We start from the raw sequence: 27,927 nt of genomic DNA, 5'->3' as shown, positions 1-27,927 counted from the left end.
CCTACTGCAGAATGAGCAGCTCCGATGGGTTGTCCCAAGTGTCTGTTCAAACCCAGCCCACGCCTGAGAGGTTCTGATTGGTTCTTCCAGGTCACATCCTGGTCCACGCCCAAGCTCTTTACTTCTCCCGTGACAACACGGCCAGCTATGCCGAGGTGCGCCCCCTGCAGGCCATGATGCTCAAAACCTTCACGCTTTGCTTCTGGGCCCAGAACCTGAATGAAGGGCGGCAAACGGTCTTCTTCTACTCCACCCCGGAGAGGGACAACGAGCTGGTGGTCACTGTGGGCATTGACGTGGGCGTGTCCATTGGGGGCACCTCGGTGCAGTTCAACTTGCACCGCAAGTCGGAGGAGTGGGTCCACCACTGCGTCACCTGGGCCTCCGACTCGGGCACCGTCAACCTGTGGGTCAACGGAGCCAAGGGCACGGTCAAGAACGTCCAGAGAGGCTACGTGATCCAGAGCGGCGGGAAGGCTCTCCTTGGGAAGTATAAGAACCCTGTGATGGACATCTTTGCTAACCCGTTTTCCGGTTGGATGAGCCACGTCAACCTCTGGAGCAGCCTCCTGGACAATGATGACGTCCAGGAGCTCACCTTGTGCAAACATGACAACCTGAAGGGGGATATCATATCTTGGGGCGAAACACCCATGACCTTGTGGGGGGGAGTGGTGGTAGATGCTGACACCAGCTGCGGGTGATTCTCGCTGATCAGGCATGAATCCGTGCTGAGAGGTAAAAAAAAAACCCTGATTGGTTGGGACGCAAATGTAGTCTTTCCTCCCCACCTTTCCTTCAAGATATCCAGATTATAGACTGATTCTCCTTCCACGCCGAGAGCTTCTCTACGTCTTCTAAGGACTGGGCCAGATCCTTGAGGGGAGAGGAGGGGATATTCTCGTTGCAGGAAAATCTCGCCATGCAATGAGAATGCCCCGTATTTCTTTCATGTTTATTACCGATTATGTCAGCATGGAATGGAAATGAACACAAACTGCAGGAGAGGGCGAGAGGCGGAGAGGAAAAAAACACACCTCATTCTGGTTGTACTCGATTTTTTGTTGTTGTTTATGAGATCATGTAGAATTGTCTGCATTTCAGATACTTCTCCCTGCATAGCATGATAATCCCTGTAGAGAGGGACCCTGGGAGAAGTAAAGGTAAATCACCTGTTTGTGCCACATAGAGTCCTCCTTATCAAGGCAGTGATGAGAGATAGACAAAGCCATAGATTAGCTGGCAGATTTAGCCCTGTGAGGCTAATATGAGGGGTGGGAAGGAGAGCCCCACCCTCTTCCCATCCCCATCAAGTTTGGGTCACATCCTCACCATTCATTGAAAGCTGCCCTTACGCCACTCTCTTCCCCCAGAGGATCTTTGGAGCTGTAGTTTAAGGGTGCTGGGAACTATAGCTCTGCAAGGGGTTTTCTAAACACTTTTGGCACCCTTAACAAACTACTGTTCCCAGGATTACTTTGGGGGAAACCATGCCTTGTTAAAAAGCGGTGTAAGAGTGCGTTAAATGTATAGTGTGTGATGACTACCTATCTGCCTAAACATTTTGCATGATTCAGAGCCATCCTAGATCCCTGCTTGGCCTGTTCCCTTAAGTCCCAAAAACATATCCTCCAGGAAACAGGCTTTCATATCTGCATGGGTGTCATTGATGCCACATCTGTACTTCATAGGATCCTGGTGTGTGTGTGTATTGGTGACATTGTTTGTTCCAGCTTTCAAAATAAGCAACTGAATCTTATTTCATGCATGGATAGACATATATACTTCCTGATATATGGTTAGTGCCATTTTGTTTTGGAAGGGAAGATTAGCCTGCAGGCGTGATCCTGAGAAAAACCACATTTGAATTTAAATCAGAGAGGTTTACAGACCTCCAAGCATTTATTGGATATATCATCTGGGTGTGGTCCGAGTACTGAGTTTAGGTTTATGAAAACAGGAGGACACAGGCCTCTCTTTGAAGCAGAATTATCTGCAAACCCCTTAGGGCTTAACCTCAATCAACTCCACCTGGGAAACTGGAGAGGGGATTAAACCACTGCTGTGTGCATTTCATGGCAAAACAAACATGTTTGGGGTTTTTTGTTTTCTTCTTTGGGTCGTAGAGGCAGTACAGCCCTGTTATAATGATAATAAAGTATGCACCAGTTAAGCCTGGCTTGTCATTCCTGAGTTTTAGCAACACTAAACATCCTTGTGTTTTTTTCAGGCTTTATAAGATGGCTTTTATTTTTTATTTTTTGCTCTATTTACAAAAATAGACAATGATATTTTGTACAAAATGTATCCCCCTTCCAGGGAGATGAAAAATAACAATCAATCAGCAAACAACAAACACAATATCCACTCCTTTTACAAAATTGTCTTTTTAAACACTCTTCCCCTTTGTTCATAGACAAATACTGTTTTGTTGTTTTGTGGGGCAGGTAAGAAACTCATCATACACCTTGAAATCAAGGACGCTTCCAGACTGTCACTATTTTCAAGAGGGATTCAATCATACACTGACAAATTCAGGTCGCACCATTATAGTTGCTTAGGAGTGTCATTAGGAAATGAGCTGGAAACTGTGGATTAATACTTGCTGTGATGCAGATTCATTAACCTCTTGCAAACGTATTGAAATGGATGCTTAATAATAGGCAATCTGGAGGCACTTGAAGATCAATTGTGATTAAACTTTTGTGTCTTGTTATATGAAGTCCAAACAAGCAACAATTGAAAACGGATGGGAGAGGGCAGACAGTGAGTAAACAGAAACCCATAATAAAACTGGGAGATTTAGGTTGAAGCTCAAAACTTACTGGGCAGCAAGATCAACTGAACATGCCGGGACGCAAAATTCTTGAAAAACAAGCATTTGATAGCATTGCCTGGTCCTTAGGACAGCTCGGGTTAATTATGAGAACCCACCTTGATTGTTGAGACCAGCTGAGCATCCCAATAAATGGAGTGTGCGGCTGAGACCATAGCTGCATCTAGAAAGCCACAGATTCAGTCCCAGGCAGCTTCAGATAAGGCTGGGAAAGAGCCCTCTATGGAACCCCAGAGAGCCATAGCTCAGTGGTAGAGCATCTGCCTTGCACACAGAAGGTCCCAGGTTCAATCCCCCAGCGTCTCCTAGTATAGCTGAGAATATATCCCCTGCCTGAAACCTGAGAGTCACTGCCAGTCAGTGTAGGCAGCACTGAGCTAGATGGACCAACAATTTGCCTTGTTTTAAAGCAATTAATCCTTTGTTCTGGGTTTTTTTTTTTAAAGTATTTAGCACTGGGCCAGGAAAAGGGACCCACTCAGGCAGGCCTAATTCACACATAGGTGGTTCACCTGGCTCTGCCACTTCAGGTTGCATGTGGAAAGCTAGCATGTCAAGGGCAAGGCTAGGTTTACACTATTCTAATCTGAGCATGCTATAGTTTTCTATGGGAAAGGGGTTTTGGTTTGTTTCCATATATACACACCACCCAGGAGAATCAAGCCTGTTCGGTGTGAGAGAAATTGTTAGTTCTGTTGATACAAAAACCTCCTGCATTTATCAGTTCTCTCCCATTTCCTTCCTTGGTCCAGAGGTGGCTGGTTCCTGTTGGAGCTGGTAGGGTGTAAGACAGGGAGCTCACCAGCAGATGGAGCCAGAGTAAATGACAGACGGAGCCGTCTGACTGTAGTTTTGTCCCCATCCTCCTCCATTCGGTTCTATAAGGGCAATACTGAAACTAAAGGGAAAGAAGCTAAACTTTCTGTTGAGTAATAAAGGAGGCAGGTGGAGTGTGGCTTAGGACAAACGGATTTGCCCTTAATGAACCAGCCTCCACTGACTTGGCCAGTATCCCGTGGCTGAGATAACCCACTGCCGGGCGTAGAGCAGCAAAACACAGATTTAAACCAGAATGTGTGCTAAAGGTAAAGGTAAAGAACCCCTGACAGTTAAGTCCAGTCACGAACGACTCTGGGGTTGCAGTGCTCCTCTCACTTTACAGGCCGAGGGAGCTAGCATATGTCCACTCCGCAGACAGTTTTTCTGGGTCGTGGGCAGCATGACTAAGCCGCTTCTGGCGCAACCAGAGCAGCGCATGGAAACACTGTTTACCTTACCGTACCTTTTTATCTACTTGCACTTTGATGTGCCTTCAAATTGCTAGGTTGGCAGGAGCAGGGACCGAGCAACGGGAGCTCACCCCGTCGCGGTGATTCAAACCGCCGACCTTCTTATTGGCAAGCTGAGTGGTTTAGACCACAACGCCACCCGTGTCTCTTAGAATGTGTGTTATACATCCCTTAATCCTAAAAACCTGCTTTCCCCTCTAAAATAACCCAGTTCAATACTAAAATAACAATAATTTAAAAATTCAAATGTGTATTATATTCCTCATTTCATCCACAAGCAAGGAGACCCGTTCACCACTTTTTAAAGCACATGGTAAGTGTAAAGCACACAAATTGTGCTTAAAAATAAATTGCAAAATTTTATGATTGTTTCTAGGTGGTAAGAAAAATGCCTATTTTCAGGAAAAGCAAACAGCAAAATCTTAAGCCGGTCAGATGGAAGGCATTCAAGGGATACTGCCTTCTAGACTTATTTGCCTGTTCAGCTAAGGCTGAATCAAAATTAGAGCTCCATTAGTGCTTTAATGAAAATCAACATGATTAAAATTAGTGTTTTAGTTATAACCATTATAGCCTGGCAGTTGATACCAATGCAGCAGGGGGAGAGCTGAGGTTAAAAACTGTGTTGTAACAGACTCCTTTCACTTCCTTAATGAGCAGAGATAGGTGCCAAAACATCTTGACCCCGCTGCAAACACACACACACACACTCTCCGGCAAGGAATTCAGAATTATTCTGGGTCCACTGTGTCATTTGAGACCTCGTTAGGAACCCCATCAAGCTGGGCGTGGGGGCTTTTTAAGGCTAGAAATGCCAGTGCAGGCATTGGACAGATATAGAGTTTCACTTTTTTCCATTGGCAGGGCTTCCTGCAATGAAACAGGGACTCTGTCACACGCCCACCCCATGCAGAGTTAAAATAAGGGCTGCAGCAGATGAAAGGCCTCTGGGTTTGTGTTGCACTAGGGCTGATTGGAGGGGTAGGTTTGGCGAAGCCCTTTTTGGCTGTGTCAGGTCTTTACCTGCCTGCACCTGACGTCCTACAAGATCTCAGGATTGTATCCAACCAAATTATGCTCAGTGCAGACCCACTGGAATGCATGAATCTAAGGTAGTCATGTTCATTCTCTTTGATGGGTCCAGTAAGGAAGGCTGTGGGTACGGCTTGGCTGAAATGGTCTTGTGGGTCAATGGCGGAGGGACTGGGGGGCACAATTATATCCCCCCACTGCTGTGATAGGGGGTGTCAAAGCCTCAGCCAAAGTCCCTGATTTCCACATGCTCTTGAGGCCCCTTCCAGCTCCTGTGCAGCCTCGCTTGATTATTCTTTGTATATTTTACAAGGCGCTGAATTTTGGCACGTCCTCCGCCTTTGGCAAAGAGGAATTGCATGCTAGGTGTCTAAAATCAGTTTATCTTGAGTCACCTCCGAGTACATCCCCAGGTCTGTGCTTCAGTTTGTGGGATGTGAAGGCAGAAGAATTGTCTGTTCACCTTACCCCAGTGTAAGCAGCATGGCTTCGTGAGAAGGAAATGCTTCCCCCTGCGCTGAAATGCAGAGGAAATGCTACATTTGTAAGAGGATTTTGGGTCCAGCCATACAGTGAATCTCAGGTCAGACGGATTCACAGCAGCCTAATGACCAAACCCACATCTGCCTGCAGATCACTTTGCCAACATCCTCCAAACTCAGTTACCGTCTTTGGAAACACTCCTGAATTGGGAAGAAGTTCCCCATCTTGGTTCTTCAGAAATATGTCTTGAAGAGGTGAATTATAGGCAAGGCATCCGGAAATGGCAAAGTCTTTGATGCTAGAGAAAGGGCAGTATCTTTTGGGGGGGGTTGCTGGTGGGAGTTTTTGTCCATGTGAGAAGGATGTAGCAAGGAGGCTACCGGAGAACTCAGCTACATGGGATTATTTACACCTCGCCCACGACAATGCGGAGAGGGGGAGGAAATTTGAAGGGTGGCATCTGCCACCAAGACGGCTGGAGGGGAGTTGGGCTTCCGGCACTCCTAGGCGAGGGACCAGAGGCATCTTAAAGGGCGCTGTTCCTCTGCTCCTCGGCTTTTTTGCTGTAAGGCTGTGAGATGGTGGCGAAATCCTTCAGCTCCTCTTTGTCCGCCTCCTCTTCGGTGCCGTTCCTCTTTGCCATAATCTGGTTGATTTCCATGAAGGTTTTGTTCTTGGTTTCGGGGACTACCAGGAAGATGTAAATGACGGTGAGCAGGCAGATGCCGCAGAAAATGAGGAAGGAATAGGCCCCGAGTCCTTGCTATATAGAGGAAAAATAAGTGAGAACAGGAGAGGGAGGGAGAGATGAGATGAGAATGATGAGTTACTAGAAACTGATTTTGTTTCCCCTACTCTTTACTCCAGAAGAATCATCACCAGGTTCAAAATGCACTGGGATGTTGGCTCGATTTAGGACCACACTGAGTTGTATGCAGTGCTTGTCTTGCTCAGAGTAGTCCCATTCAGATTAATGGACACAACAAACTTGGGTCTATTCATTTCAACATTGAGTTGACAACCCTCTATTGAAGAGAAGCAAATCTCTGTCGTGTAACCCTCCCAGCAGTGGCATGTGGCCCCTGGAAGGTTGCACAGAAAGGAACATGGCCCCCGAACTGCAAAATATCCCCTTCCCCTCTCGTAACCCAAAGCAGAAAAACTTTACCATTTGATTCTGCTAAAGTCCCCACTAGGGTGGGCCCTAGCGAATGTCTACCATTGTCAAAGGCTAGCACTCGCCGTGAGCTACCCAACGGAAAGCATTTAGGGACTTGGAGTAGGGAATTTTGGCAGCATGGCTGGGGTGCCTAGAGTGGCAACCCCAGGGCAATTTGCATAGAAAAGAGTTGGCCTGCACTGCAGCGCCACCACACTAGATGGCCAAAGGGCGGTATTACAGCTTCCAAGCCATCAGGGATCCAGTGATAAGAAGGAGCCAGGAGGGTCCCAATCTGATCCTTACAAAAGTGGAGGCTTCTGGGCTGGCTAAATCAGAGTAATGATCTGAAGGCCGCCCTGAAGAGAAACATATTCGCCGCCCCTGTATAAAACTGAATCGCCTTAAGCAGAAATGTTAAGAATCCGCAACTTCCTTACATCCATGTATTGGAAGACCAGACCCACTGTGAAGTTTGAAAGCCAGTGAACAGAGCCTCCAACCATGAATGCCGCTGGGCGAGACGACTGGAGGAACATCTCAATTATCATCACACTCGGAATCGGGCCTGGGAGAAGGGAGAAAGGGATAGTTATTTATTATCAAGTGTAAGGACATAAGAAAGGCCTGCTGGATCAAGCCAGTGGCCCAGGTGGTCCAGCATCCTGTTCTCACAGTGGCCAACCTGTGGGAAAGCCACAAGCAGGATTCAAACACAAGAGCCCTCTCCCCTCCCATGGTCTCCAGCAGCTGGTATTCAGAAACTTGGCTGCCTCCAACTGTAGAGGCAGGGCATAGTCATCATGGCTAGTAGCCATGAATAGCTATCTCCTCCAGGAATTTGTCTCAAAGCCATCCAAGTTGCTGGCCATCACTGCTTCCTTTGGAAGGGAGCTCCATAGTTTAGCAATGTGAAGAAGGACTTCCTTTTATCTGTTTTGAATCGTCCAAAATTCAATTCCCTTAATTGTTTTGGTGACCCTTTTCTGAACCTTTTCCAACTCTACAATATCCTTTTTGAGGCGAGGTTGTTCCATAGATTTGTACAAGGGCTTTACGATATTGCTTTACATTTGTGAATTGTTTCCAATGAAGCACTTCAAAGCAATTTCACAATAAACAGGAAGCTGCCTTTTACTGAATCAGACCATTGGTCCACCTAGCTCAGAACTGTCTAGACCAAACTTTCTTCAAGGAGGGCCAGATTTGATGAAGTGAAGGGCCGTGAGGGCTGACCAAAGGACCAACCAAAATTGTTGTCCTTTTTTTAAGATTGAAGTTGTTGAGCTTTTACCCCAGGAAATAAACTGCGTCAGGGGCAGGATTAAATCGACCAGGGGGCTAGATTAGGCCCCCAAACGGACTTTGGACATGCTTGGTCTACACTGACTGGTAGCATCTCTCCAGGGCTTCAGGCAGAGGTCTCTCCCAGCCCCGCCTGGAGATGATGATGACGACAACTCTGCTGGGGATTGAACCTGGTACCTTCTGCATGCAAAGCAGATGCTCTACCACTAAGCTACAGCCCTTCCCTTAAGATACAGGGACACCGGAAGCTGCCTTATACAGAGTCAGACCTTTGGTGCATCTAGCTCAGTGTTATCTACACTGTCTGGCAGGAGCTCCTGGGGTTTCCAGACAGGAGTTTCCCCCAGCCTGAGGTGCAAAGGATTGAATGAGCAAGGGAAATGATTATTAAAGATAATGATTCACTATAGCAATGATACTATAGAGATGTAAGGAAGCCATTCATTTTTCTGAGCATACTCACTGGCTCCGATAGCGTGTCCGATGACATAGGCGATAACGCAGGCTATACTCAAGTAGGGCATCCCGTTGATGTGCTGTTGAGGAATTGGGTTGCTGTTTAGAGCCATTTCTCAGTTTCTCTGTTGAGGCGTCAACAGTGAAACAAGAAGAACAATCGGAACATCAGCGAAGGTTGGTGCCTGTTGGGCGGAAGGCAGGGAGCCCGACAGTAGGGGGAGCCAGAGCTCAACGACTGGCTGACCCAAGAAGCAAGAACAGGCAGAGCTAACCACTTCTCTCCACATCCTCCTCTTTCCTACTGATTTCTAGAAGGGCAAGACTGGGACTAGGGAGCAGGAAGGTGACAGGCAGGGCCAACCTTTTTGGCTGACAGGTAGAGTACAAACACTCTAGATAATAATACACAGGACCTCAATATCTTAAGGCTTTGCCTCTCTGCATACAAACTGACCAGGATCCTGTGTTTGTCATATGAGGCCTTTCTCTATGTCCCCAATCCCATAGAGGTTCGGAGCAGAGCTATCAACCTTCCCTTTTTTTTCTGCATAAAATTCCCTTATTCCAGCGCCGTTTCCCGCTGCTATCCCGGATTGTTAGATATCCTGTAGACTGTCCCTGGGACAGGTGAGGCTGCCGATCCCTTATTTTCAAATCTGAAAGTTGACAGCTATGGTTCGGAATGGCAACAAGAGAACGGGCCTTTTCTGTGGTGGCCCCCCATTTTGGAATGCTCTCCTCAGAGAGGCTTGCCTGGTGCCATCATTGCATGTCTTTAGGCGCCAGGCAAAAGCATTCCTCTTTACCCAGGCCTATGGCTATTAAATAATCTATGGCCTGCGAAAGGGTGGAGGAGAGGACTGTTATTATGCTTCACAGTGGTTGGTACTTGCATGTTTTACATGCAGAAAATCTTAGTGAGGACACCTGCCCCTTGCCCCTGCCCAGGCAAAGATGCTCACAAAACGCACCTTGAGATTCAGAGCCACCGTTAGCACAGCACAGGCAACACAGCAGATCCCAAAACCGGCCAGAAGCAGAATTCTCCGCCCCAGGGACTCGACAATAAAGACCTAGAAGATAGGGAGGAAGAGAGCAGCCTGTAAATTTGTGTGCAAGGGATTAATTCAGGGGCCTTTCGGTGGTGGCACCACAGCTATGGAATTCTTACACCAGGAGATTCAAGACAAGCTCCCTACATTCTCATTTTTTTAGTCCAATGGGGCTTTTTGTGTTGGATCTCTGCAGTTTTCACACTCTGCTATTTTACAAAGTATTTTATGCAGCTGTAGGGAGTTTTGATCCTCTTAACTGCTGCTATTAGTTCATATGTACATATTTTACTGCTTTACATGGGTTTATTTTTATTTATTCCTAAAAGTGAATTTGAAATGAAATGATTTATTTCATAAAATTTTGACTGTAAAAATCCTCAAAGCAGAACAAAACAATAAAATTATTGATAAGAACGATGAAAAAAACTACCGTATTTTTCGCTCTATAAGACGCACCAGACCACAAGACGCACCTAGTTTTTGGAGGAGGAAAACAAGAAAAAAACTATTCTGAATCTCAGAAGTCAGAACAGCAAGAGGGATCTCTGCGCAGTGAAAGCAGCAATCCCTCTTGCCGTTCTGGCTTCTGGGATAGCTGCGCAGCCTGCATTCATTCCATAAGACGCACACACATTTACCCTTACTTTTTAGGAGGGAAAAGTGAGTCTTATAGAGCAAAAATATGGTATTTTAAACGTTCAAAAAATCAAAACCAGCAAAAAAACCTAAAAAACACACCAGCGTTCTAGATATCTGGGTAAGCTTGACAAAACAAAAATGTTTTTAACAGGCGCGAAAAAGAGCCCAGTGAAGGCGCATGCATAATTATCAATAGCCAGGGAGTTCCCATGTGAGGTGCTAATAAACAAGTTTTCACTACTTGTTTTTCAACCTGTTCTTTAAGTGATCATTTTAGTAGCATGACTATAACAAAAGCAGCTTAATCCCCACTACAGGAATATTTACTATTTTGCTTAGATAAAAGGAGAGTATTAAAATGTTAAAAGCATTCATACACGCATGCATTGATTAATTAATTAATAAGGTTAAATTAAAAGCTTATCAGAGGATCAGTTTGAAGGAGCTGTTTGTTGGCTGCCACCTTGAAACCCCTTTCTTGATAATGCTAATATTTCTTGCTTCCAGGTTGTTACCATCAATATAAACTTTGTTAAATAAATTATTAATAATAAAAAGCTTCCCCACCACACACAGGTCGAGCACCTAACCCAGCTCTGGTGCTTAATAACAACAACAACAACAACAATAAATCAACATGGTAAGCCGTACCGCTAACAACGTCATCACAACGTTGACGGCCCCTGTCCCCACAGTCACGAACTGCACATCGTTTTCCTCCACACCTGAGCTCCTATAGATACTGTCAGCATAGTAGTAGACCTGGAGTTGGATGAAAGACAAACAAGCAACCGAAATTCAGTCATGCCCACAAGTGGGAAAGCGTTGAACGTCAGAAGAGTGCCGAGACGGATCGGCCCAATAGAATCACAGAATGGTAAGAGTCGGAACGGGACCTCCAAGGGTCATCCAGTCCAACCCCCTGCAATGCAGGAATAGTCCAGCGTTCTGTTCTCACCGTAGCTGAACACATGGCTGTGGAAAACCTGCAAGCAGGACTTGAGCAGAAGAAGAGCTCTCTGCTCTCCTCCAGTTTCAGCAACTGCTGTTCAGAGGCATCACTGCTAGCCTTAACCTCTGTAAATTTGTCCGATTCTCTTGCAAGAAGCGAATGGTGAGTAAGAACATGGGTAGAGCCCTCCTGGATCAAACCAAAGGAGCATCTAGTCCAGTACCCTGGGGCCAACCGGATGCCCCTATGGGAATAATAATAATAATAATAATAATAATAATAATAATAATAATAATAATTTATTTATACCCTGCCCTTCCCGGTTCAAAAACCAAGCTCAGGGCGGCTAACAACAAATTTAAAACACTTAATTGTAAAAGCAGCATAACATACAGTATAAAATACAGGCTGTGCCTGATCCAACAGGCTCCTTATGTTCTTAAGCATCCATCGTTAGGCATGATGGGAATCCAAAGGCTTAGATAGGCCTCTTTGGTCTGTTCTGGCAAGGTACCGTATTTTTCGCTCTATAGGACACACCAGATGATAGGATGCACCTAGTTTGGCTGGGAGGAAACAAGAAAAGAAAAATTCTGAATCCCAGAAGCCAGAACAGCAAGAGGGATCCGGCTTCTGGGATAGCCTCTTGCTATTCTGGCTTCTGGGATAGCCGCTTTGCGGGGCTATCCAAAAGCCAGAATAGCTAGAGGGAGCGCTGCGCAGCTCTCCTGGCTTCAGCAAAAGGAACCCGAAGCCTTTGGAGTGCAGTGCAAGGTCCCGCTGCGCTCCAAAGGCTTCAGTCAGCTATCCCTGAAGCCTGGAGAGCGAGAGCGGTCGGTGCTCACGACCCCTCTCGCTCTCCAGGCTTCGCCGAAAGCAACGTGAAGCTTCTGGAGTGCGGAGGGAGCGCTCCCTGTGCGCTTTGGTGGCTTCGCGTTGCTTTCGCTGAAGCCAAGGAGCCTGCATTCGCTCCAAAGGACACACACACATTTGCTCTTAATTTTTGGAGGGGAAAAAGTGCGTCCTATAGAGCGAAAAATACGGTACCTCTGCAAAGGAAGAAGCGTGATGCATAGCCCAGAGTCAGGAGACACGGTGAAGTTGCTCTTACATCCCCTTCTAGTGAGGCGGATCACACCCAACTTATGGTCAAGTGTTTTACTTGGGATGCTGGTTTACTTACGGCGTTAATCCCGGAGAGCTGCTGCCCCGCCATCATCACGATGATGGAGATGAGCTGCCAGCGGAGGCCTCGGTAGGTGAAGAGGGTCAGCACAGACATCCGCCCCTCGGCTTTCTCCGCCTGGTCCTCCAGGCGCATCTCCTCCATCTCCTCCTCTACGTCATCCCAGCCCCTCAGCTTCTTCAGGGCTGGATGGGGAGAAGGAAGGAAGGAAGGTCACCAAGGTGACAGGAACCTGGCAGAAAAGACTGGAGGGGCTTTGCCTGCAGCCCACGCCACTCACAAGGTTTTTCATTCATTAACAACAGTGGTTCCTAAACTTTTATGGGTCCTTGGTTCCATAGACCCAAGCCCAGTGCCATCCTGCCTGGCTACTCTATAAAAGGCATTACAGTGGTACCTTGGGTTACATACGCTTCAGGTTACATACGCTTCAGGTTACAGACTCCGCTAACCTAGAAATAGTGCTTAAGGGTTAAGAACTTTGCTTCAGGATGAGAACAGAAATTGTGCTCCGGCGGCGCGGCGGCAGCAGAAGGCCCCATTAGCTAAAGTGGTGCTTCAGGTTAAGAACAGTTTCAGGTTAAGAACGGACCTCCAGAACGAATTAAGTACTTAACCCGAGGTACCACTGTATTCAGAATAGCGGTCTGCACAACCCACTAAGGAAGACAGTAACACAATAACATTTAAAACAGTAATGATCAATAAAACAGTAACGATCAATAAAATATTTGAGGGAGTCGGGCACCCCCGAAGTTGACAGGTGTCGACATTCAAATGATGTGCGTGAATTATGTAGGGCAGGGCTTACTTGCCCCCCTCTCCAATATTTTATCCAAGTTGGCACCCCTGGTAATGATTAATCGCACATTTATTCACAATCCAATTAAAACTAGTTCAATTAATTCAACAAAAATAGATAGACTTGATCCAGTGATTCAAAGGCTGTTAGTAAGTTACACCTCCAGCACCCTCCAGGCAATCCCACTTCTCCCCTGCGGGGGGGTAATGCCCCCTTTGGAAAACCACTGTCATTTCTTTCTGTAGAAGTTTTGGGATACAACTCCCATCAGCCCCTGCAGGCATCAACAGGAGCTGGAGTTCAGCATCACTGGGAGGGCCCACAGGTATTCAGATGCTGTGTCACACCTGAGCTCAGGCCACAGGAGATAGCTTTGGTTTGACCAGCAAGAAGATATCCTACCACTCTCAGAGACAGGATATAGCTTAGGGCCCCACTTTCTTGGGGGCGCCAAAAAATTTTAAAGGAAAAAAACCCTGGATGTACATTTCCAAAATACAGTGGTACCTCGGGTTAAGTACTTAATTCATTCCGGAGGTCTGTTCTTAACCTGAAACTGTTCCTAACCTGAAGCACCACTTTAGCTAATGGAGCCTTCTGCTGCCGTCGCGCCGCCAGAGCCCAATTTCTGTTCTCATCCTGAAGCAAAGTTCTTAACCTGAAGCACTATTTCTAGGTTAGCGGAGTGTGTAACCTGAAGCGTATGTAACCTGAAGCGTATGTAACCCGAGGTACCACTGTATAAGACAAAAAACAAATAAAATAAAACCTACGTATAGCAACAGTGTTTTGTGTTGTGTAGGGTCCTATGATGTAAGTAACGGGCCCCGCCTGCTAGCCTGCTCCCTAAAATATCACTGATATGCTCATTTCTGTATATAGGGTGCCTACATTCTGCATGGACTGGCTGCATGACAACATGTGCAAATGGCTTTAGATACCTATTAGGTCCATAAATTACCATATAGCATACATTCAACACAAAAAAGTGGCAATTTTTTGTTGACAAAGGACAGCTGGAAATATAAAGGTCCCCATTACCTTCAGTAGCTTAAAACCTCCCTCCATTTGAGATTGTATCTTACAAGTAGGTGTTTTACCTGCTTTGGCACTCGCTTCATCTCCCTTCTGGATCAGCAGGTACCTGGGACTTTCAGGGAAAAAGGGAAGCAGGAAAAGCTGCAGTACTGCAGGAATCCCAGTTAGACCCAACAGAATTGGCCAGCCTGCAACATGAGAAAAAAGAGAAATGTTGCTATGCCTGCAACAGGATAAGACACATGAGAAGAGCTTGCTGGATCAGGCCAAAGGTAAAAAGGTAATAAAACAAACAAACAAAGGACCCCGGGGCAGCTAAGTCCAGGCAAAGGTGACTATGAGGATGTGGCACTCATCTCGCTTTCAGGCCGAGGGAGCCGGCATTTGTCCACAGACAGCTTTCCGGGTCATGTGGCCAGCAGAACTGAACTGCTTCTGGCTCAACAGGACACTGTGACGGAAACTAGAGTGCACGGAAATGCTGTTTACCTTTCCGCTGCAGCGGTACCTATTTATCTACTTGCACTGGTGTGCTTTTGAACTGCTAGGTTGGCAGGAGCTGGGAAAGAGCAACAGCAGCTCACCCCATTGCGTGGATTTGAACCGCCGACCTTCTGATTGGCAAGCCCAAGAGGCTCAGTGGTTTAGACCACAGCACCACCTGCACCATCCTGTCCTCACAGCAGCCAAACCAGATGCCCATTATGGGAAGCCCTCTTGCTATTCCCAGTAACTAGAATTCAGAAGCATTACTGCTTTGGGCAAGTGGAGGAAGAGCATAGCCACTGTGGCTATTAGAAGTCTAGAGACTTGACCTCCTGAAATGTGTCAAATCCTCTCTTAAAGCCATCCTGTTTGGTGGTCACCGCTGCCTTCTGCAGAAGCCAGTTCCACAGTTTAACTACGTGCTGCGCAAGTCAGTCATCTATTTTTATTTCCATTTATTTATTAGACTTCTATACCACCCTTCGTCATAATATCTCAGGGTAGTTCACAAGATAATAATAGCAGCCTGTTGGACACAGGAAGCTCTCTTACACTGAGTCAGGTCATAGGTCCATTGAGGTCAGTATTGTCTACACTGGCAGGCAGTAACTCCAGGGCTTTGGGCATTTAGAGGCTTATGCTTATGCCGGTGGAGGCAGAACGCAAATCATTGTGGCTAGTAGCTGTATGCAGCTTTGCCCTCCACAAATTTATTCAACCCCCCCCCCCATTCTGCAACTATTTTCACTCTACTTTCTCTTCTCCCTCCCTATCCCTTTCCTCTTTTGTGTCATGTATTTTAGATTGCAATTCTGGGAACCAGGTAGCTTGTCTTGTTCTTGTTTTTTTTTAATGCAAGCAGTTCTGGGAGCCTCTTTGACTGAAGAGCAGGGGTGTTTTTTTATTTTTTAAAAAGCCTCTCTAAACAGATAAATAGGGACGCAGGTGGCGCTGTGGGTTAAACCACAGAGCCTAGGACTTGCCGATCAGAAGGTCAGCGGTTTGAATCCCTATGACGGGGTGAGCTCCCATTGCTCAGTCCCTGCTCCTGCCAACCTAGCATTTCGAAAGCACGTCAAAGTGCAAGTAGATAAATAGGTACCACTCTGGTGGGAAGGTAAACGGCATTTCTGTGCGCTGCTCTGGTTCGCCAGAAGCGGCTTAGTCATGCTGGCCATATGACCCGGAAGCTGTACGCTGGCTCCCTCGGCCAATAAAGCAAGATGAGCACTGCAACCCCAGAGTCGGCCACGACTGGACCTAATGGTCAGGGGTCCTTTACCTTTAAACAGAGAAATAAAATGCTATTGGAGCAGGAAATTTGACGCATTCCTCATTTACCTTCTGTGCTTCCGAGGATCATCCGCATGCCCAGAATCTGAGCAGCGAGGATCCCAATGGTGATGAAGAGCTGAGGGACCACTCCCACGGCCCCCCTTAGGTTTTTGGGAGACAGCTCTCCAAGGTACATGGGGACAACGTTGGAAGACAAGCCTGGTGGAAAAGACAGCAAGACAAATGCAGATGAATCTGGGAACGGCAACAAAAGGGTGCAGCGTATCTGAACCTACCCCAGAGGAACGGTCTGGATAGAGGTCCCAGAAAGGAAGGCCTTCTTAAGAAGGTAACTTAAGACAGGTGCTCAGGTGCTCTGCTGTGCTCACCTGCACAGATGCCAATGATGATCCGACAGACGATGATCACTTCGAAAGTCTTGGCCACCTTGGAGGCTCCCATGAGAATTGCAGGGATGATGGAGAAGATGTTGTTGATCAGTAAGGTGCCCTTTCTGGGAAGGAAGGGAGGGAGGTGTGGGATAAACAATCTCATATAACCAACATGCTTAAGTTAATGGTTAATGCCATAGTAGAGTAAGCTGTCCTGCCAGGCTTAGCCTAGGTCACTTCCCCTCACCTTGGGAGGAAATACCGTATTTCTCGCTCTATAAGATGCACTTTTCTCCTCCTAAAAAGTAAAGGGAAATGTGTATGCTTCTTATGGAGCGAATGCAGGCTGCGCAGCTATCGCTGAAGCCAGGAGAGCAAGAGGGATTGGTGTGCACCGATCCCTCTTGCTCAGGAGGAGGTGCGCACCGATCCCTCTCGCTCTCCTGGCTTCAGGGATAGCTGCGCGAAGCCTCTTCAGGGCAGCGGGAGGAACGCTCCCCCTGCCCTGAAGAGGCGTGGCACGGCTATCCCAGAAGCCAGAACAGCAAGAGGGATTGCTGCTTTCGCTGCGCAGCAAACCCTCTTGCTGTTCTGACTTTGCTTCACTGGAGAGGTGCTGCACAGCTTTCCCTCTCTGCCCAGCGCCCCTTCAGCAAAGCGGGAGGAGAAACAGAGCCCCTTCCATTTCTCCTCCCACTTTGCTGGAGAGGCACTGCGCAGAGAGGGAGAGAATATTTTTTTTCTTGTTCTCCTCCTCTAAAACTAGATGCGTCTTATGGTCGGTGCGTCTTATAGAGCGAAAAATACGCTAGGTAAGCAATCCTTTGTTCTTCCCCCGTCTACCTGAGAAGCTCAGCTTGGGAAGAGGTTTGAGCTGGTTGCTCCAGCTCAACCACATGGCTCTCACAAGCCACTCTTGAATTCCTCTACCAATATTTGGAACTTTTGCAGCAGAGTCCGTCAAGAAGAATCTGGTGCGGTCCCCAGGTCCCCAGGACTGTTCCAATCAGTCATAATAAAAAGTCAGAGATGGCACTCATGCAGAGACAGGAGCAGGAGAGAGACTCCTTTCTGGCTGGTGCTCCCAGGAGCCATGGGAAGTTGTAAACCCTTCAGGGCAACAACATCTAGAAGGCCCTATCCTGGCTGCCCTTGCTTTGCACCCCTCTCTGCATCACACCACAACCAGCAATGTGAAACGCAATAAAAAATTTTATAAAAAAAAAAAGCAATGTGAGCCAGAATCACGCTTTTCTTACCTGCCGCATTTGTTCACCATGGGGCCAACCAAAAGCGACCCAAAGAACCCTCCGAGCGGGAAGAAAGACACTGTGATCGACCAGAGGGCTGTTATCATGTCCTTGCTCATGTACTCCCCATTCCTTTCATAGTAGGTTTCGTTGTAAAAAGCTTTCATGAACTGGAAGAAGAGAGGTATCACAGGTTCATTAACAATGCCCTCTTCTAAGTAAGCCAGGAACAGGGAACCTGAAGATTTCCGGATGTTGTGGAACTACAGAACCCATCATCCATAAGGACTGGTCACTCTGGATGATGGGTATTGGAGTACAACAACCTCTGGGAGGCCACAGCTTCCCCTTTACCTGATGTAAACCGTGTCAACGTTCACCATTTCTGGTTGATGGTGCTCAAAGTTCTATCAACAAAGAACGTCTTTATATTATTATTAATACTTTCCAGTCCTAAGGTCACAGGGTGGGTGGGTTGCAACTTTGTAAAATGCAGCATTAAATCAGCAAGTTTATTGTGCTGGCCCATCTGCATGAGGAGAAAGGGATCTCTAGCCTCCGGTGATGCAAAGAGGGAAAGGTGTGAGTGAGCACAGAGACTCTACCTACCAGTTCTGGAGAGTTTATCACGGAGACGTTGTAGCCGTACTGGAAAGATGAACCAAAGGCAGCCACGAAGGTCACCAAGCTGAGGACGAGGGTCATTCTCTGCAGGCAAGAAGAGGCGAGAGTGGTTGGAGGGTCAACCAGCTTCCTAAAATCAGCCCAGGAAGTGTCCTTCCTTATCCCAAAAGTGCAAAGAGCAAGGAACCACATGTGGCCCTCCTCACCTCTCTTATCTGGCCCTCAGAACTCTTCCCAAGCCACGCCCCCTTTGCCGGCTCTGATTCACACCCCAAGACCATACCCCCAGCTGGGAATGTGTCCTTGAACTCTGATCATGCCTCTTGCTTAGATGGAGGACAGTATTTGCAGGAACTAGCCTTGTACACAAAAGGTTTAAAAAAGGTCATTCATTGCCCCACCCACTTTTGTCTCTGGCCACACCCACCACTGGCTTTTGGCCCTCAGAAGGTTGTCCAGAGGGGAATGCGGCCCTCGGGCCGGGAACGTTTCTGTCCCACATTGAAGGAAACCTTCTATATTAATTAATCATTTACCCTGCAATAACCTATTTAATCCTGTTTGAAAAACCAGGAAAGTATGGCTTACGTTAGGAAAAAGCTAGAGGAACACCGTTGCCCTGACATCTGTTACCAACTGTTCAAAACAGCACAGTGCTGTGATGAGAAATGGCAGCTTAACTTTTCATGTACAGGTCCAAAAGGATGGATCTGCAGTCCCATGCGAAGTTAATAGAATTATAGAGTTGGAAGGGACGCAAATGCTCAACCACCTGCAAAGCTGGAAAATATCTACACATCCATACTCAGCCATGACACTCACTCAGTGACCTTGGGCCAGACATGATCTCTTAGCCTGGTTTACCTTACAAGACCGTCTCCCTTTTTCTTTGAGCCATTACAGTGGTACTTCAGGTTACATATGCTTCAGGTTACATACGCTTCAGGTTACAGACTCCGCTAACCCAGAAATAGTGCTTCAGGTTAAGAACTTTGCTTCAGGATGAGAACAGAAATCGTGCTCCGGCGGTGTGGCGGCAGCAGGAGGCCCCATTAGCTAAAGTGGTGCTTCAGGTTAAGAACAGTTTCAGGTTAAGAACGGACCTCTGGAACGAATTAAGTACTTAACCTGAGGTATCACTGTATTAGGATTATTCATTTCATTCATTCATTGCTTTCTCTTTTTAAGAAGCGACGTGCAGATCCAAACTCACCAACATTTAAAAAGCAAAGACATGGAGAAAATATTGGATGGGTTTTTCCATCACTCCCTCCTGCCCCCCAACCCCGGGAAAAAGTCCTGTATTTCTAGCTCAACAATTTAGGAAGGATGGATGACCTTTCCACGAATGTTCCGAAAGCTCCTTCCACATCACAAGGTACCAGCCTATAAACAATGTGGCACTTCTTGCCAAGGTTGCAGCTGGGGGCTTTTTAAAACACTGCCAGGGCATTAAGAGTTTCGTTCCCCGTCTTCCAGGAAGGCAGATCATATTTTCCATTGAGGACCCAGGCCTTCCCAATGACCACAGTTGACCTTTCTGCTCTCTCTGCCCCTCCCACCTCCCTGCCCCCCCCCCGTTTCACATATTCTGGCGCCCACCCAAGCACCCCAAAGGCAGATTTATTGCTGGCACATTGCCTCCCTAACTGCAACAGTTAGATGGTTGCAGCATTTGGGATTTTTTTCAGTTCAGGGAAAGTTTTTTCTCCCTCTCTCCAAGGAAGCTGAATGTTCGAAGATTCAAGACACATAAAAGAAAAGTGCTTCTTTGCGCAGCACAAAGTTTGCTACAGAAATTACAGGGGGCGGGGAACATCTTTAAAGTTGTTAAATGTTACAAATATTATGCATAAATGTATCATTTCGACTTGACAGCTCAGGGAAGTTACCTAGCTTTAAAAATCATATAAAATCAACTCCTTTGCCAGTTTCCTTCATTCCACTGCCAATTTGCTTCGTTGGCCAAGGACTTGGAAACCACTTGGTCGCCGCCATAATCCCTCAAGCGGGAGGTCACGTACTCACAGGAAGATACTCATAGGTGGTGGAAGACTATGCAAACCAAAGTCCTATTGTCCCTTTGTAGTAGGTGCTTAGAATGTACCGTATTTTTCGCTCTATAAGACCATAAGACGCACCTAGTTTTGGGAGGAGGAAAACAAGGAAAAAAAATATTCTGAATCCCAGAAGCCAGAACAGCAAGAGGGTTCGCTGTGCAGCGAAAGCAGCGGTCCCTCTTGCTGTTCTGGCTTCCGGGATAGCTGCGCAGCCTGCATTCGCTCCATAATGCGCGCACACATTTCCCCTTACTTTTTAGGAGAGAAAAAGTGAGTCTTATATGGTACTTATATGGTACTTATGGTACCATATGGTACTATATGGTACTTATATGGTGCAAAAAATATGGTACTTCCCAATACATATCCTGTATCCGCCTGTTGCCCCAACACATTCCTCCTATGTTAATCCCCTTTTCTGATGTAGCAATGATGTAGTGATGATGCTTAATGAACTGTATGCTGGGATAAGATAGAAGCTTTTAAAAGTCCTTGTCACCCCATCCTCGGGATTCAAAATTCCTCTTTGAACCTGTTGCACAATAAACTTTGGTCTACAGCTATTTGCTCCAGTTGGTGGTTGGACTCCTTCCTTTATTCCGCAGGGACCCGCGGGCTCTGCCTGATGAGCTGGGTGACTGAGCAGCCTCGCACCTAGATTTTTCTGTAACATGTTAATCTATGGAACTCCCTCCCACAGAAGGCAATGATAGCTATCTTGGGACAGCCCTCAGTGCTCAGGCCTGGTTGAGGATTCCCCAAAGGCAACTGGTGAGAGCAGGATGTTGGATTATATGGGCTCTTGGCCTGATCCTGCAGGGCTCCTCTTATATTCTTAAGTGAGACCCAACACCAATTCCTAGGTACTGTAACTGGTTCCATTGTTGAATGGCTCTCACCAAAAAGAGGTTTCTGACAGTTTTTAAATGCAATCAGCCTTCCTCCACTTAAGTCCTTCTGATCGATTTGCTCAGAGGAAAGAACATATATGGGCACACCACACATTTAAAGTACATGATTCCCCCCTCCAAAAAACAACAACCAACCCTGGGTTCTGTAGTTTGTTATGGGTGCTGAGAACTATAGTTCCAAAGGGTGAACTACAGTTCCCAGCATTCTTAAGGGGGAACAATGTGCTTTAAAAATTCAGTGTATGCACAGCCTTAGGCCACATTCACACTGTACATTTAAAGCAGTATCATACCACTTTAAACGGGGAATAGGGAGTCTCCTGACAACTCTCAGGACCTTGAACAAACTGCAGCCCCCAGGTTTCTATGGGGGAAGCCACGACTGTTTAAATGGTACTGTAGCATGAATGAATGGTGCAAATGTGGTTTTACTCTCTTGAATTATGGAGTCTTTCAGTCATTCTGGTTCAGCTGATGTTACAGTCCTTTGAACTTCTAGCTCTCAGCGACTTCCAGTGACTGGTCTACTGTCCATGGAGCAATTATCTTCAATTGCAACTCACGTCCTTCCTGACCATTAGCTATGCTGGTTGGGGCAGTAGTTTGTTAAGGGCGCTGTGAGCTACAGTTCCCAGGATACTCTGAGGAAGCCATGCTCTTTTAAATGTACAGTGTGAAGGCAGCCTTGCAAGTCTTTGTCATCTTCTATGCAAGAGACATCCAGGTATTTTGAAAAGGTATGGGGCTGATGCCAACTTTAGTGCACAGCTGGCTTGCCATTTCTGCTTCTCTCATGGGGAAATTACATACCACAGCATGCAAAAGTGCAACATTTATTCTTGGTAGAATGGGACACTTCCCCCATGCTATGATTCTGAGCATGTGCAGAATGCATTACCAAATTGGCACATCCAACCTCTACAGGCTTGGGTTGGGTTGAGCATCCAGGCCAGAAAGCGTAACTGCCTAAAATCAGGCTCTGGAAAGTCTCCCTTTAAGAACTAAACACTAGGAACTCAGTACATGCTCAGAGGCACTCACTTCACTACTACTTCACATGTTTTAGGCTGGGCATTCTGTCATTGACAAATGGCTCCTGGGTCTCAAGCTCACATTTATGGGTCTGTAGGGTTGGCTCAAATGGGACGCAGGTGGCGCTGTGGGTTAAACCACAGAGCCTAGGACTTGCCAATCAGAAGGTAGGCAGTTCGAATCCCCACAACAGGGTGAGCTCCCATTGCTCGGTCCCTGCTCCTGCCAACCTAGCAGTTTGAAAGCATGCCAAAGTGCAAGTAGATAAATAGGTACCACTCTGGCGGGAAGGTAAACTCACCATAAGCAGCTTAGTCATGCTGGCCACATGACCTGGAAGCTGTACGCAGGCTCCCCTGGCCAATATAGCAAGATGAGTGCTGCAACCCCAGAGTCGGCCACGACTGGACCTAATGATCAGGGGTCCCTTTACCTTTACGTAGGGTTGGCTCAAGAAGTCTCTGCCCTCTTCAAGGACCTACAATGCATTCTCTGAGGGCTGATTCAAAGCACACCTGTGGAACTGCCTGCTGTTTCATGGATGCATGCATGCAGTAATATAAACCCTGCCAGCCCAGGGTTGGGTTGTTTGCAAGTCACGCCACCCCTGCAGGTCTGCACCCTTGGCAATTAGGAGGGCAGATTATCTCCCCTTGTTTCTCTGCAGTGCTGTTGGGCATGCACAGGCTCCTTGCTTGGAGCAAAAAAAGAATGTTGCAGACCGAGGAAAAACTACACAGTGCTTAAAAGACTACAGAAAACGGAATCTCAGACATCGGATGCTGATTGCCAGCATGCCAAAATGTTGCCCAATCAATATTGTGCAAAGATGTCTGTAGGGTTGGAACCAGGGTGCCTCAAATTCTCAAATAAAAATAAAATGCCAATATTTTTCAGTGCACAACCACCTGCTCTTCTGACAACGTGTCTTTTTGGACCTTTATGTCATGGGGTTTTGTGACCAGGGGAACTTCGCCAAACCCTCAGCCTTTTCTGTCTTGCAGTGACCCTGCCACTCCCCCCCCCCACCAACACACCCTGAAAAAAAATCCTTAAAAACAGTCCTGTCTCCAAGATCCAGCAGCAAACAGACTGTGGTCTGAGTCCACACCCTCCAACATTCCGCATGAAAATTGGGATATTCTGTTGTAAAACAAGAGGTTCTGTGTTGCAATTGGCAAAATTCTACTGTATTTTGCCCGTTTACCCCTCGACCCACATGCCCACAGAAAAAGACAAGGAAACAGCGTCGTCTGCCAGCCAGACACTCACCCCCTTCCTGCCTTCGCATGGCACGCCGCCCGTATATTGATTTTCAGTCTTCATTTTAAACGCTCCTGCTGTCAGTTCTCTGAGTTGCTGCTCTGTTTGCAGCGAATGCCCCAAATGGAAAGAAGGCAGATATATATAGAGAGCGAGATCTTCAGTATATGCACATACATGCACCTTGAGTGCGGCAGGGAACACCCAGCAATATTCTTTATAGCCCAACAGTGGGTGAAGTTTGCCCTCTGAACTTCCTCGAGATGGGCATGGCTGTCTCGTGCTGTCCTTGTGGATCGGCTTCTCTTTGCTCCTTTCAAGGTTCTGGGTTTGCAAACAGTCTTAAGGAGGGCGTGCGCCGCGAGCCAGGATCAGTGGCAGAGCACATGCTCCCGCAGGCAGGCGTTCCCACGTCCCATTATACAAAGCAGCCCCGAGTTGGCAGAGTTGTGGAAGGGGCGTGGAAGAGGCGCATGCACACGCTGCCTGATCGGCTCAGAGAGAGCCGCTGCCTGTCAGAGTTGAGGGTGCTGGCTGTGAGTCGGCAGAATCTGGCCCTCTCCCGATCTGCGCTCTCCTCTTGGAAAGCGTTGCTTTGCTGCTGCTGCTGGAAAGCAGAGGAGGCTGCCAAGACCGTCTCTCCTTGCAAAGGGGCGGATTGAGCAATAACGAACGAAATTCATTCCAGCAGCGCATTGGAGCTCCGTCACACCACTAGTGTGGTCGGAGAGAAACATTTTGCTGGAGACAAATGCTTGGTTTCTACACACCGACCAAGCCTGTTTGGGGCTGATCTGTCTCTGGTGAATCACTTTCTGCAATTTTGTCTTTTCTGGGGAGATGTTGTGGATGTCTATTAAAAGAAAACTTTTCTCAAGCATGCACATAAACGCCCCAGAGTTTCAGAGTTCTTTCCCCAGGGCTCTAGAAGTTATAATGGGAAAACCCCATCTGGAAAAGTTAAAAATTTCCCTTTAAGGCTTTCAAAGTGGATTAGAGAAATTCAAAGATGGGAGATCTATCAGGCTGCATACACTTCTTTGGCGATCACTCGTAGCCGAGTAAGATTGTCTTCCATGAACACGGTTTTAACAATGAGTCCGTAAGTGACTGTGGAGGCCAATTCTGGACCCACACGTCCTTCCACAGTGGGGACATTGGTTCCCGGGCGGGAGTTGATCACTGTGTGGATTTGCCAAGCGTGCCTTCTTCTTAGCACGTTTCTCCCTTGCGTTCTGAGTTCAAGTGTCTTCAAAGTCCATTTGGTAAAGGCTGTTCTCCAACTGGAGCGCTCACAGGCCAGTGTTTCCCAGTTGTCGGTGTTTATACTACATTTTTTAGATTTGCCTTGAGATTTATCTTTAAACCTCTTTTGTTGACCACCAGCATTACGCTTTCCATTTTTAAGTTCGGAATAGAGTAGTTGCTTTGTTGAAAGCACATGGATTCCCCTCAAAGAATCCTGAGAACTGTAGTCTGTCAAGGGTGCTGGAAATTGTAGCTCTGTGATGAGTAAATTACAGTTCCCAGGATTCATTGAGGAAAGCCTGTGCTTTAAATGTGCTTTCAACATATGGTGTGTATGGTGTGTATATACAGTTAAAGCCATGGTTTTCCCAGTAGTGATGTATGGAAGTGAGAGCTGGACCATAAAGAAAGCCAAAGAATAGATGCTTTTGAATTATGGTGCTGGAGGAGACTCTTGAGAGTCCCATGGACTGCAAGAAGATCAAACCTATCCATTCTTAAGGAAATCAGCCCTGAGTGCTCACTGGAAGGACAGATCCTGAAGCTGAGGCTCCAATACTTTGGCCACCTCATGAGAAGAGAAGACTCCCTGGAAAAGACCCTGATGTTGGGAAAGATGGAGGGCACAAGGAGAAGGGGACAACGGAGGACAAGATGGTTGGACAGTGTTCTCGAAGCTACGAACATGAGTTTGGATTTGGATTTGATATCCCGCTTTATCACTACCCGAAGGAGTCTCAAAGCGGCTAACATTCTCCTTTCCCTTCCTCCCCCACAACAAACACTCTGTGAGGTGAGTGGGGCTGAGAGACTTCAGAGAAGTGTGACTGGCCCAAGGTCACCCAGCAGCTGCATGTGGAGGAGGGGAGATGCGAACCCGGTTCCCCAGATTACAAGTCTATTGCTCTTAACCACTACACCACACTGGCTCTGTTTGACCAAACTGCGGGAGGCAGTGGAAGACAGGAGTGCCTGGCGTGCTCTGGTCCATGGGGTCACGAAGAGTCGGACATGACTAAACAACAACAGCTATAGTCCACAGCTAAGTAGAACCTCCAGGCTCAGGAGCAGTATGCTGCAGAACACTAGGCTGGCCGTTTGAAGGGCATTTGAGTCCTCACTTTGAAGGAGCCCTGTTTGAAAGCCTCTCTGGTTAGAAGATAGGTAAAGTAAAGGTACCCCTGCCCGTACGGGCCAGTCTTGACAGACTCTGGGGTTGTGCGCCCATCTCACTTAAGAGGTCAGGGGCCAGCGCTGTCCGGAGACACTTCCGGGTCACGTGGCCAGCGTGACATCGCTGCTCTGGCGAGCCAGAGCCGCACACGGAAACGCCGTTTACCTTCCCACTGGTAAGCGGTCCCTATTTATCTACTTGCACCCAGAGGTGCTTTCGAACTGCTAGGTTGACAGGCGCTGGGACCGAGCAGCGGGAGCGCACCCCGCCGCAGGGATTCGAACCACCGACCTTTTGATCGGCAAGTCCTAGGCGCTGAGGCTTTAACCCACAGCGCCACCTGTGTCCCCGGTTAGAAGATACATAACTCTAAGTAGGGTTATTTCTTCTTACACTGGTGAAAGTCCATAACTTGGTGGCAGAGCATCTGCTTTGCATGCAAAAGGTTGCAGGTTCAATTCCTGGCATCTCCAGGCAGGACTGGGAGAGAACCCTGCCTGAAACCCTGGCGTGCTGTTGCCAGTCAGTGTAGACAATACTGAGCCAATGATCTAAGTCAGTATAAGGCAGCTTTCTAGGTGGGTGGGTGTGGTAAGTTTTGCTCAGTACTTGGCACCTGGACTGAGCAGACACACAGATCATTTGGAGACACTCTCTGCCCTGCTATAGTGAAATGCATTGTACAGTATTTCTATTTAAGGTAAGGGTAAAGGGATGGCTGACCATTAGGTCCAGTCGTGACCGACTCTGGGGTTGCGGCGCTCATCTCGCTTTATTGGCCGAGGGAGCCGGCGTACAGCTTCCGGGTCATGTGGCCAGCATGACTAAGCCGCTTCTGGCGAACCAGAGCAGTGGACGGAAACGCCGTTTACCTTCCCGCCGGAGTGGTACCTATTTATCTACTTGCCCTTTGACGTGCTTTTGAACTGCTAGGTTGGCAGGAGCAGGGACCGAGCAACGGGAGCTCACCCCGTTGCGGGGATTCGAACCGCTGACATTCTGATCAGCAAGTCCTAGGCTGTGTGGTTTAACCCACAGCGCCACCCGCAGCAATTCTTTCCAAGTGTGCAACTACACATATAGACAAGCATGCGCAAATTTTATGGACACGTGTGTCTTCTTTTGCAACGTTCTCCCCACCACCACCACTTGAAGACCAGTTGTAGATGTTGGAGAGCAACATGGGAGACTCTCTTTCGCATTCTGCTTCTGGCTGACATCTGACTCTCCACTGCTGGAAACAGGAGGCTGGGACAGATGGGATCAACAGGATACCTTCTTACACATTCACAGAGGAATGCCTGATGCTGCTTTCAAAGGAACTCCAGTGTTCCCTGGAACACACTTCTAAATCTTGGGCTCAGAGAAGCCTCCATCAACCTGACGCCCTCCAAACCTTTTTGGATTTCCAAGTATCATCTACTGGGTTGGGGTCCATGGCATTTGTAGTCTAAAACATCTCCGAAGGCTACCGGGTCAGGGAAGGATGGCTTAGAGCCAGGATGCAGAGCTTGTGGTCCTCCCAACTACAACTCCCATCAGATCCAGCCAGCATGGCAAAGGATATGGGAATGATGGGAGTTGTAGTCCAGTTGCATCTGCAAGGCAATGTCCATCCACTCCAATGGGTCTACTCGGCATAGATCTAACATTGGCTATAACCCCCAAAACATACTAAAGGTTGCATGCAACCAAATTTTACTCAGGTTAGACCCACTGGAATCAATAGACCTAAATTAGTCGCGACCATCAATTTCAATGGGCCTGCTCTTGAGTAGGACATGCATTGGATACGACCCTAAGCCCATGTTTATACTTGCTATAAGAATTTTTAGGTCTTATACATATATAATAAATGTTCATAAATGTACCAAGAAAACACATATATAAATATATAAACCACATGTCTGAAACCCATAGAAAAGTCCTAAAGCCATTTTGAATCTTTCAGTCACCTCAAATATTTCTCTACAA

General features: G+C 47.3%; 2 protein-coding genes across 3 annotated transcripts in view; one reads left to right on the top strand and one right to left on the bottom strand.

Moving 5' to 3' along the window:
* CA6 (carbonic anhydrase 6) overlaps positions 1 to 2,173 on the top strand; it is a 36,026-nt gene extending 33,853 nt beyond the window's left edge. The window contains exon 10 of the mRNA XM_081923679.1: positions 91 to 2,173. Within this exon, the coding sequence (XP_081779805.1) occupies positions 91 to 704 (614 nt within the window). The 3' untranslated portion in view covers positions 705 to 2,173. The remainder of the gene's footprint in view (positions 1 to 90) is intronic.
* A 2,266-nt stretch (positions 2,174 to 4,439) lies between these two features.
* The window catches only part of LOC309376821 (solute carrier family 2, facilitated glucose transporter member 5-like), a 35,697-nt gene continuing 12,209 nt past the window's right edge, over positions 4,440 to 27,927 (bottom strand). The window contains exons 1-12 of one of the 2 annotated variants that reach the window (XM_081923680.1): positions 23,541 to 24,190; positions 18,251 to 18,349; positions 17,651 to 17,811; positions 16,389 to 16,513; positions 16,066 to 16,218; positions 14,301 to 14,426; positions 12,396 to 12,583; positions 10,912 to 11,022; positions 9,538 to 9,639; positions 8,571 to 8,643; positions 7,240 to 7,367; positions 4,440 to 6,403 (exon numbers count right to left, since the gene is read on the bottom strand). In XM_081923680.1, coding sequence (XP_081779806.1) covers positions 6,167 to 6,403; positions 7,240 to 7,367; positions 8,571 to 8,643; positions 9,538 to 9,639; positions 10,912 to 11,022; positions 12,396 to 12,583; positions 14,301 to 14,426; positions 16,066 to 16,218; positions 16,389 to 16,513; positions 17,651 to 17,811; positions 18,251 to 18,349; positions 23,541 to 23,594 — 1,557 coding nt within the window. In that variant the 5' untranslated portion in view covers positions 23,595 to 24,190 and the 3' untranslated portion in view covers positions 4,440 to 6,166. Of the gene's footprint in view, positions 6,404 to 7,239; positions 7,368 to 8,570; positions 8,644 to 9,537; positions 9,640 to 10,911; positions 11,023 to 12,395; positions 12,584 to 14,300; positions 14,427 to 16,065; positions 16,219 to 16,388; positions 16,514 to 17,650; positions 17,812 to 18,250; positions 18,350 to 23,540; positions 24,191 to 27,927 lie in introns of those variants that run through there. The other variant, XM_081923681.1, reaches the window with a different exon arrangement.

Source organism: Podarcis melisellensis, assembly GCF_964234715.1.
Source record: "Podarcis melisellensis genome assembly, chromosome: 8".
NCBI lineage: Eukaryota > Metazoa > Chordata > Lepidosauria > Squamata > Lacertidae > Podarcis > Podarcis melisellensis.
This window is presented reverse-complemented; position numbering and strand designations above follow the sequence as displayed.